Here is a 10945-nt window from a genome sequence, read left to right as displayed (position 1 = left end):
ACCGCACAGCCCCGCGCCGCTCCCAGGCTGCGGCTGGGGAGCAGTCAGCTCGCCACCCTCCGGCCCAGACCAGTGACTCCCGGTGCACAGCGGAGCAACACCTGAGTGAGAAAGTGTGCGTGCGGTGACGCTCTGTATTGTGGGGAGAAAGGGGACCCTGTAGCCCCTGAGCCTTTCCGAGGGCACCCAGTGCGCTGTTTTACCATTGAATGGGAGTGTCGCAGAGAGAGCACCCCGTGAGCACCCCGAGTGCAGGCCTGTTCCGAACACTCCGCATGCAGTGACAGGACCATCCTACCAGGGCCCCCATTTTGCAGATGAGGAAACGGAGTCATAAAACAGCAGGCAGGCGAAGGACTTGTGTGCATGCACATCAGCATAAGTGCTGGATGTGGACAACAGGGGTGAGGGTGAGGCCGGGATTGGGGGGATGAGGGGACATCGGGGGATAAGGACACATTTGTAATATCTTATTCAATATGGGGGGAAAAAAACAGACCCCGCTTACCCAGGCTGAGGTGGTAGTAAGGGACTTCAGACGCACTCCAGGGCCTGTGCCCTCCATCACCTTTCTAACTGCCACCTACTGAGCACTGAGCACATGCGGGGCAGGAGAAATTTCCCTCATTCAATTCTGCCACCATTCCTCCCTGGGAGTTTCTTGTTACCCCCGCCCCCCACCCCCCAAGTTCCCATTGAGGTCCTGAGCCACTGTGTCTGAGGCCACACGGCTGGTTAGTGAGAGACCCAGCAATGCCCGTGCCCCGTGCCACATGCAGGCCCATGCTCTGTGCCCCCCAGGCCCGTGCCCTGCCCACAGGCGCCTGTGATGCCAGGCAGCTGAGGCCCCATCAGACACTCTCCATAGTCCACCCAAACCTACCCTGGGTCCTTAGCTTCTCTCCGAATCTCCTACTTCCCAGGAAACCTAACTGTTCATTCCTCCTCTGAGAAGAGACTCCAGCTCATCCCGTGGCGTTGACACCCATGCTGCCTGCCAACAGCGGCTCTCAGGGAAGCGGGCCCAGCACAGGCTTTCCAGCTACAGGTGGGCCGTGGACCCTTCCTGGTCTGCTCAGCAGTGGCTCCTTTCTTGTCTATAAAACAGGAACACTGTACTGCCTGGTGAGGACCAAGGGAGATGGATGGCAGACACAGAGGAGTGGCGCCGAGGATGGGCCCGCCTCGTCTTTGTTTTCACAGGGAGGAAAACAGTGCTCAGAGGATGGTTAAGATGTGTGTTCAAAGTTGCATGTCTCAGAAGTGGAAGAGTTGGGTCCAGGTGTAACAAATGAGCCTTCACTTTGTTGGGCACAATAGCGCCTTCGCGGGCTACGCTTCTAGAGTGCCCTCTCTCCGCGAACGCGGTGGGTGGGTGCTCCGTGCTCGCTGTCTGTCCTTCCTTCCAAGGTCATGGATGGAAATGTCATAACTGCAAAGAGAACAGCAGCCGTGTCTGCCATCGCCACCAAGGTGAGCGTGGTGCCTGGGTGGGCTGGGCGGGTGGAGCGGGTGCTTCAAGCTTGCGTGTCTAAGGGAGAAGTGGGGGACTTATCTTGGTCTCCTTACGAACATAGCTGGGACTCTGCACGCCAGATATGGGGTGTCAGGTGAGCGCAGTAATTCACAGCTTTATTAGCTACCACTTAAGCAGCCTGGCCAGATTCCAGGTACCTGACATGCATTATTCCTGATCTTCACCTCAATCTTGCAAAGTAGATGTGATTGCCTATATTTGCCAGTTACAGGGAATGTGGTTCAGAGAGGATGTGCGAGTTGTTCAGGATCACAGAGCTACTAGGTGGCAGAGAAAGAATTTAAAATTTGACCCCTTTGACTCCCAGGACTGCTTTTGCCCCTGCACTGCTGTTTCTGGTAAATCTATGGTTGCTCAGAAGCCAGAACCATGCTGCACGGGAAGCAGAGAGCGAGCCAGACCGACTCCTGCTGGTCAGCCGGACTCACTGAGGCCTGCGCCTGCGCAGTCGGGGATGGCAGCGAACAAAGCAGAGTGACACACAGTATGATTTGCTGAGATAATTAGCAAACAAGCAACCTCTTTTGAGTTTAATAACATGCCAGGATTTGCTTTAAAAACAACAACACTGCCACCGCCAACAAAAAAACAAATAGTACGTTAGTATTTGAAATTAAAACAGAATCAAAATTATTGGGAAGGGGTTACATTTTAAATTATTCAGAAAAGACTTCACTGAGGAGGTGACATCTGGGTAAAGACTGAAGGAAGCCAGTGAGTGGGGTGGGAGGGGGAGGAGCTGGGAGTGGGGAGTGTTCCCGGCAGCTGCAGGGCCTCCTATAGCAAAAGCAGGATTTTCAGAGGTGAGTTACCAGCCCTGGACGCCGGCTGTGGGGACTGTCACGTGGCAGTCTTGCTCGTCAAGTGGAAAAGGTCTGGGAACGCGGGGCTAGAGGCCTGAGTGTGAAGGAAATGGGATCTGGCAGCGGCTGGCCGGCGGAGACCAGGCGGGCAGGCTGTGTGTGAGGTGATGCGGAGGGAAGAAGACGAGGATTAACTGGCCATTGTACAGGAAGGGAACCTAAGCACACGCCTTGCTGAACTGGTTTTTAAAAATCCTATCCGGACCCAATTCAAATCGAAATAACACAGGGGCTCCCTTGGCAGTGCTCGTCGCTGACTTAGGAACAGAGTGACAGGCGGCACTGCCTCCCATGGGTGAAGGATGCGGGTCCTTTCCAAAGCCCTCCCCAGCCCGTCGTCTCGCCTTCACTCGGGATTCAGTGAGGGAGGCAGAGCGAGTGTCACTGGCCTCGCTGAGTGCACAGGGGATGGAGATAGCTGTGGGTCTGCCAGGGCTGCCTGGTCTTGTCCCCTATCAGTGGTGTCCAACCCAAGCTGTGCAACAGCGTTACCTGGGGACTGTGTTCCCCAAACCCTGGTCGAAGCCGCTGAGGGCGGGCCCGAGAACCTCGTTTTTTAAAAGTCTCTGGTTGATGCTGATGATCAAGCAGCTTGGGAACCAAAGGCTTCTAGACCACCTCTCCTTCCAGGTGCCGTTGCATTGACAGGAACATGTGCTCCCAAGCCCGAGGCTGTGGCCTCAGGGCTCCCTTCCCCTCTTCCCCGGCAGGTAGATTACTCTGTAAGGAACAAAGGGTCTGATGCATCCTTGCTCTGGGAGAGTGCGGTGTTTTGGTGTTTTCTCCCTCACCTCTTCTCTCACCGAGGCTAACGGAGGACATGTATTGGAGTTCTCAGGCCAGGGGACCTGTACCTGCTTTGCATTTGCGTCGCACAGAACCTGAGTTGGGGACTCTGGCGTGCTTTCCCCAGGCGACACTCTAGCAAGGTTTATGCTTGGCATGTGTTTACTCAACAAATATTAGAGTGCCCACCCGGCTCCAGGCCTGTGCTCAGCATGGGCCTAGAATGGTTAAGTAAAACTAGACGCAGTGCCTGCCATCCAGGAGCTCCAAGTCCATTTGGGGAGACATTACGCAAAGATCACACCAACAAATGTGAAGCTACAGCCCTGCCACATACACTGAACGAAAGGGGTGAAGAGCTATGAGAGTGTACAACGGGGTGGCTTGGGGAAGCGTTTCCTGTGTGAGGGGTATCTGAGCTGAGATTTGAAGGAGAATAGGAGTTACTCTCGAGGGGCGGGAAGAGGAAGGAGCCTGGGCAAAGGCCCTGTGGGGACAGAGGCTAGGTGCCTGGGAAACTGCCAGGAGGCGGGTGTGGCTGGAGGTCAGACTCCCATGGCGGGAGGGCGCTGGGAGGTAGGAGAGCCAGACTGAGAGGCCTTATCAAATGCCCCTGAAACACAGGCTTGCCGACTCTGTGAGTGAGAAGCCCAGCAGATTCATGTACGTGTTTTTAATGATCTGCATGCTTACAGGAAAAGACTGAGGTGTGGCGAATCCTGCTATGATTCAATAAATCTTAAAACATTATACTGTTTACAAAAAGATACATCAATTATAACGTTACCCTCAAGGCAACAAATGATCGAGTAAGGTGACCCCTCAGAATTAGACATTTAGTTTCAGAGGACGAGGGTCACTTTTCCAGGACACTGCAATGTCCGAAGCCCAGGCTTACTCCTAGAAATAGATCGCTATTAGCTGAGAGCAGAAGCAGTGGGTTAGTGGAGGAAAGATCACCCAGGTCTCCTGATTGGGCACTGGCCTGTGGATATAGTCATTTTGAAACCTTTTCAAAGCAGATTCTGTGATGATAGCTTGTGTCGGGAGTGGTATCCCTCCTGCAGCCATAGGGGAGGTGAGCACCTGGTAAGGTTTCTGAGCCTCCTTTGGCCGGTAATTAGTGTTAAGAAGACCGGTACTTTAAGGTGACACTCCAGAATCTCAGTAATCAGCATTGTAGGAAAGACCAGACCCCAGAGCCGAAATTTTGCTAAATAAAATAGAGAAAAGACAGAACGGGGTCTTACTTTAAAAACTGGTGTCCTTCCTTTAAGCCAGTGGTTCTTAACCCAGGACAGCCGTGCCACCTGCCCCGGGGCACTGAGCATCTGGAGACAGTTTTGATTGTCAGAGGTGGGGGTGCATGGATGGAGGTGCTGCCAGCACCTAATGGACAGAGGCCAGGATGCTTCCAGATACCCTGTGGTGCACCCACCTCCCGCCAGCAGAGTGGTCCAGCCCAAATGTCAGTAGTCTCGAGGTCAAGAAACCCTGCCCTAGGGCCAATTCTGTGCGAACAAGGCAGCTCCTGTCCTCATGGGCCTGTAGGTCAGTACAAGCAAATGCGTTTATAAGTGCTGTCAGAGGTAAGAAAGGTTTCACTGAAGAGCTGACATGATATGAATTGATGAGAACCCCATGCCCAGACACACACACACACACACACACACACACCCTCAGTCTGTGCCACAAATGCCAGCTCCACATTCCGCTTTAAAGTGAGACGGGCTGAGAAAAGACAAACAGGGCCGGGCTCAGCAAATACAGCCAAGACCGGGGGTCTGGAGGGCACATCTCCAGGCAGCACTTAGCACCTGGGAGCTCTGAGGCCTGGGCGTGGCTTTTCACGTCCCTAAGAGGGGGTAGCATTAGAAGGAGTGTGGGCTTTGGGGAAGGAAAGCTGTGGGTTTAGCACTCCACCACCCAAGTGGTAGCTGTGGGGCCCTGGGCAAGTTACCGGTCTGCTCCGGGTCTCAGTTTCTTCACCTGTGAGAGGAAGATAGAATAGAAGTGTCTAGCTCACGCAGTCATTGTCTGGACTAAATGAGGTTGTGCAGGGAAAGTGTTGGCATATATTAGGTGCTCAATGAAGGCGCCTTCTTTCTCTCCTACTCTCCTGAGAGGAACAGAAACACAAAATGACACCTCCTTGATTTCCCAAGAGATTTTTTAAAAATATGTTTGTCACCTAGCACTGTAAATGTAAGGGCACAACATGTTAATTTAGCACATTTATATATTGTAATATGATTGCCACTGAGCGATAGTTAGCACCTCTATCATGTTATATCATTACTAGAGGCCTGGTACATGAATTTGTGCATGGGTGGGGTCTGATGGGGCCATCAGGGCCAGGCCAGTGGGTGGGGGGGAAGGGGACATGGAGGTTGGCTGGCCGGCCTCATCCTCAATCAGGTTGGGAGATGGGGGCAATGGGGGCCACGCCAGCTGGGAGGAGAGGCCGGGAGGTTGGCTGTCAGCCCTGTCCCCAATCGGTAGGGGGGTTAGATCAGGGGCAGGGCCAGCTGGAGGGAGGGACTGCAGGAGGTTGGCTGGCCAGCCCCACCCCTGATCTGGGGGAGGGGCTGTGGGAGGTTGGGGCGGGCCGATTAGGACCCAGATCAGGCTGGTTGGCTGATACAGTGCTCGTATAGTGACCGGTCATTTCAGTCGTTCCAGCCATTCCGTTGTTCCAGTCACTTGGCTTTTGTATATATAGATCCTTTCTTTTCAGTGGTTACAATGATTAAGTTCTAGTCTTTTTTCAAGTTTGCTGATTATAATACAACTAGAGGCCCGGTGCACGAAATTCGTGCACTGGGGGGTGGGGGGGTCCCTCAGCCCAGCCTGCCCCTATCACAGTCCGGGAACCCTCAGTGGATGTCCTACTGATGGCCACAGTCTGGCAGCAGAGGCTCGGAGCAGGCGCCGTGTGTGTGTGTGTGTGTGTGTGTGTGTGTGTGTGTGTGTATGTGTGTCCCTGCTGGGGGCCTGCCCCTAGCCGCGTCGGAGGCTCGGAGTAGGCACTGTGCGTGTGTGTGTGTGGCGTCCTGTGTCTGTGTGTGTGTGTGTGTGTGTGTGTGTGTGTGTGTATGTGTCTGCTGGGGGCCTGCCCCCAGCCGCACTGGAAGCTCAGAGCAGGCGCTGTGTGTGTGAGTGCATGTGTGAGTGTGTGTGTCTGCTGGGGGCCTGCCACCAGCCACACCGTGGAGGCTTGGAGCAGGCGCCCCTCTGTGTTGATCTTTCAGGCTCCTGGCCTCGCCTGCGTGTTGTTCTCTCCCTTGAGCTGTGGCCAGGGTGGGGTGCTGCCTGCCGGCCGTGCTTGCCTGCTCGTGGATCACCGTGACGACCAGGAGCAGGCCCTGCTGGGGGCTGCCTGCTGGGTGCTGCCTGCAGGCCGCGCTTTCCTGTTCGCGGATTGCCACGGCGACCAGGAGCAGGCCCTGCTGGGGGCTGCCTGCTGGCCAAACATGATGCCGCAGTGACCCACAAGCAGGCCCTGCTGGGGGCTGCCTGTGGCCTGCTTGCCTGCTCAAGGGCCGCACGACCTGCTCACGGGTCACCGAGGCAATGCCTGCTGGGCTCACGTTGCCAGGGTGACGCCACCAGCGTCCTGCCCCGCTCTATGGGCGCCGCCATCTTTGTTGAGGAGTTATGGTTAATTTGCATATTACTCTTTTATTAGATAGGATTATTAGATAGGATGTTCTTGTCTATATTCACTGTACCATGTGTTAGATCTCTAGGGCTTAATCTAAAAAAGCCAAAGTCATGAAAACAGAGCATTAACTGGTGGTTCCCCGGGGATGGGCGGGGGTGCTGCCAGCGCATGCTTGAGGGAGCTGAAGGTGGGCGGAGCCACCCGGCTCAAACCCATGTGTTCCTCACTCGCTGCAATGTCTCCATGAGCCTTTCCTTTTCATTTCTCTCAAATAGTTTTTGAAGCCACCCAGCAGTGAAGTGCTGTGCATCCTGGGGGCTGGGGTCCAGGCCTACAGCCACTATGAGGTCTTCACTGAGCAGTTCTCCTTCAAGGAGGTAAGTCCTGGGAGGGCTGGGCACTGGGGAGCTGCCCTGGCTGGGGTCTGCTCCGTCACTGCAGCAGGACCGTGCTGGACAGTGAGGGAGAGTCCCATCTCAACCATCCTTGAATGACTTTCCCATAATTCCTGGGTCCGACAAAGAGGCGGGGAGGCCTGATCACCTCTTCCCAGTGTCTCAGCTCACAGGGTTTGTCTGAGGGTGCAGCCAGCCTAGCAGTTAGTTTAAAGGGCTATATTATCTGTCGCCTAGTCCCCTCACTTGTCCTTTTGTGCCCCCCCCCCCCACACACACACGTCTCTTAGGAGAACCTGGGAGTCTAAGTCTTCAGGGTTATGGATTCAGGAATTGGGAGAGGCCTAGAGAGCAGGAGCCTACAGCACCCCCTTCTACAGCCCAGATATGGGCCTACCTTTCGCCAGACATGCCTCACTCTTCCTACTGGGAATATTTGATTCTGCTTTTATTTTTTGCACATGTGTGAGAGTGCTGGGGCTGATTTAAAGTATGATGTTTTTAGGTTAATTGGTAAATGTGGACTATAAGGACGAGAACAACAGAAAAATGCCCTTATGTCTATTTTAAAAACAGCAACAGTTCACAGTTTCCAATCTTCCCTCACCAGCATTTTATGTTTTAATCATATTAGATATACAAAGTTATATATCCCATCTTTTCATTGAATGTTCTAACATCACTACTTTCATAGATTCCTTAATTTTTGTATAATATTTGCATAACTTTCTATTAAGAAGGGTGGTATGGTTAACCATTCTCTTATGACTGGGCGTATTGTATTGGGTTTGCATTTGCATGCACAGAACCTTGGTTGATAAACTTATGTAGACACAGGTTTATTTCTACATTATATTTCCTTATGAGAGATTGTTTAGGTCTCATTTTCAGTTGAAGGCTGGCAGCCCCTCTCCAGACATGGCTATCTGCTAGGCAAGCTGTCCAGTCCCACTGCCAGGGATCTAATTGTAGCTACTACACTTGCCCTTTACATCACTGCACCATTCACTCCTCAGACCCTCTGATCTTTAACTCCCTACAGGCCCTTCAGAGATCAAGTTATTCCACACAAAGCCCTGCCACAGAGAACCCCATACCTGCTATGACTCCTTTATCATTCCCATATTACAGACATGGAAACTTAGGCTAAATGAGGTTGAGTAACTCCAGGGAAGTAAGTGAGAGAGCAGGGTTGAGTCTAAGCCCATCTAGGTCCAGAAGTTGCTCTGCTAATTATTGGGCTATGTAGTAGCTATTGCATTAATGATGTTGTATGTCCTATGTAGAATTGAAAAATGTCTCTCCTAAAATGGGGGACATCTGTAATACTCTCAATAAAAAAAATCTATATATATAAAAGCCTAAATGACCAGACGACCGAACGACCAGTTGACCAGTCACTAAGATGCACACTGACCACCAGGGGTCAGTGCACTCCCACAGCAGGAGTGCCGCTCAGCTGACTGACAGGCACCAGACACCAGGCTTACAGCTGGCGAGTGCAGTTGCGACAGTTTTTGAAGCCACCCAGCAGTGAAGTGCTGTGCATCCTGGGGGCTGGGGTCCAGGCCTACAGCCACTATGAGGTCTTCACTGAGCAGTTCTCCTTCAAGGAGAGCCTCTCCCACCTCCAAGGCAGCGCTATGGAGCGGTGGCGGCAGACGCAGTGGAGCCATGATGAGCGGGAGCTGGTCGGTGCCCAGCCTGGACTCGGGCTCCTCCCCAGCCTCCTGATACTTTGCGCACTACTACATCACTTGGGGGATGTCAGACTGCCAATTTTGGCCCGATCCCTGCAGGCAGTCTGACATCCCCCAAGGGTTCCCTTATTTCGAGAGGGTGCAGGCCAGGCTGAAGGACCCCACTGGTGCACGATGGGCCTTTAGTAAATAAATAAAAAGAAACAAAGAAAAACTCCCTTCTTTAAGAAGGAAGGGCTGGAGGAAGGTCATTTTCAAATATCTGGCCAGGTGTCTGCGCAGATTAATGTTGCCTCCTTGATGAAACTTCCCTTCTTCCTGGAGTGACTTACAGTCACAAGCACAGCCTGACCCCGAGGGGTTCAGCTTTCCTCGGGATGTCTGGGCTCGTTGAAACGTAAATAGCCAAACATTCATGGCACCCATGTCCCTCTTGCTGCCCCCAACGAAGGTGAGGATATGGAACCGCACTAAAGAAAATGCCGAGAAGTTTGCAGACACAGTGGAGGGAGAGGTGCAGGTCTGTTCATCCGTCCAGGAGGCTGTGACAGGTGCCGATGTGATCATCACAGTCACCATGGCAACAGAGCCCATTTTGTTTGGCGAATGGGTGAAGCCGGGGGCTCACATCAATGGTAAGTGGTGCGGTGTCTGGTAGTTGGTGGTGGACTGGCCCCTAGGCTGGACCAAGGGCCGCAGCTGCAGAACTGTGTTCTGCCACATGCCAAGCTTCACACGGGCCTCAGAGACCTGTGAGCCCTAGAAACAGTATTCACTCCAAAACATGAAACAAAAACCGCAAACCTGAAACTAGTAGAATTTCTATGTAACGTAACATTATGGCAATTGGCCAGTCACAGCTCAGTTTTTTCATGTAATGAAGTTTAAATGACAAAGCCAAATGACTCATTTATTTTTAACATTTAGAACTACAAAAAAATTACAACACAAAAGACATTTAATGTGAAATGTGAATACTTTCTGGTATGTGATTGGATGGGTGTGACTCTATATAAGAGTTTCTGCCTGGCTGGTGTGGCTCAGTGTGAGTGTCAAACTATGAACCAGGAAGTCACTAGTTCGATTCTCAGTCAGGGCACATACCCAGGTTGTGGGCTTGATCCCAAGTAGGGGGTATGCAGAAGGCAGCCGATCTATGATGTTTCTCTCTCATCGATGTTTCTACCTCTCTATCCCTCTCACTCTGCCTCTCTAAAAAAGAATAAATGAATAGATAAATAAAATATTAAACATGGGAATTCCTGGGGCCTCTGAACATAAAGTGGCCCTGGGGTGATAGCAGGAGCTATTGCAGATGCTGTTCTAAACTCTTTATGTGTGCTACCTGTCATTTAATCCTTTCAACAGCCTCACGAAGTAGGAGCTATTTTTATTACAACCCCTTTTTACAGATGGGTAAACTAAGGCACAGAGAAATTAAGCCAGTTGCTAATTTGTTCAAAGTCAGAGGTCCTTAGCCGCAGAGCTGGGATTTGAACTGAGGCTCTTAAATGCTACTCAGTATTAGTTTTCAGTAAGAAGACTGGATTCTGGTGCATGAGCAGGCAGAGACCAGGGCATTTAAACATGTTCTCGGTGTCCTGTGTTTTAGTGACAAGCACATGCCTGAACTCAGAACCTGAGATCCCTGTACACATTGGCAGGTGAGCTGCAAGAGCAAGTGTCCTGATTACACACTCATCCTCAAACACTTACTGAATGCCTGCCCTGTGCCAGGCACTGCTGCAGAGGCTGCGAAATATTTATTTCGCAGATCTGCTCGTCCAGGGGAATTCTGGATCCAAAGCCAGAACTGAACTCGTGGGGAGAGTCTGACCTATAGCTCCTCCTGTGGTGGCCTCTGAGGGTCCCTGCAGCTCCGCTCAAGTCAGCTGTGGCCGGGCCCTGGGGTTAGGTTTTGCAGCTCTGCCCAAGGAGTGGGAAGTAAGACTACAGTTGTAACCAGATACTGAACTAGGTTGCAGCCCCCCCCCTCCCCC

At 52.3% G+C, this 10945-nt stretch overlaps 1 protein-coding gene across 2 annotated transcripts in view; it reads left to right on the top strand.

The window, feature by feature from the left end:
* The first annotated feature begins 6 nt into the window (after positions 1-6).
* Positions 7-10945, top strand: part of CRYM (crystallin, mu) — a 14757-nt gene continuing 3818 nt past the window's right edge. The window contains exons 1-4 of one of the 2 annotated variants that reach the window (XM_014535847.1): positions 7-115; positions 1109-1473; positions 7126-7227; positions 9397-9580. In XM_014535847.1, coding sequence (XP_014391333.1) covers positions 1414-1473; positions 7126-7227; positions 9397-9580 — 346 coding nt within the window. In that variant the 5' untranslated portion in view covers positions 7-115; positions 1109-1413. Of the gene's footprint in view, positions 116-437; positions 1049-1108; positions 1474-7125; positions 7228-9396; positions 9581-10945 lie in introns of those variants that run through there. The other variant, XM_014535848.1, reaches the window with a different exon arrangement.

Source organism: Myotis brandtii, unplaced genomic scaffold (assembly GCF_000412655.1).
Source record: "Myotis brandtii unplaced genomic scaffold, ASM41265v1 scaffold152, whole genome shotgun sequence".
In the NCBI taxonomy this organism is placed as follows: Eukaryota; Metazoa; Chordata; class Mammalia; order Chiroptera; family Vespertilionidae; genus Myotis; species Myotis brandtii.
The sequence above is the reverse complement of the archived record's forward strand: the minus strand, read 5'-3'. Positions and strand labels throughout refer to the sequence as shown.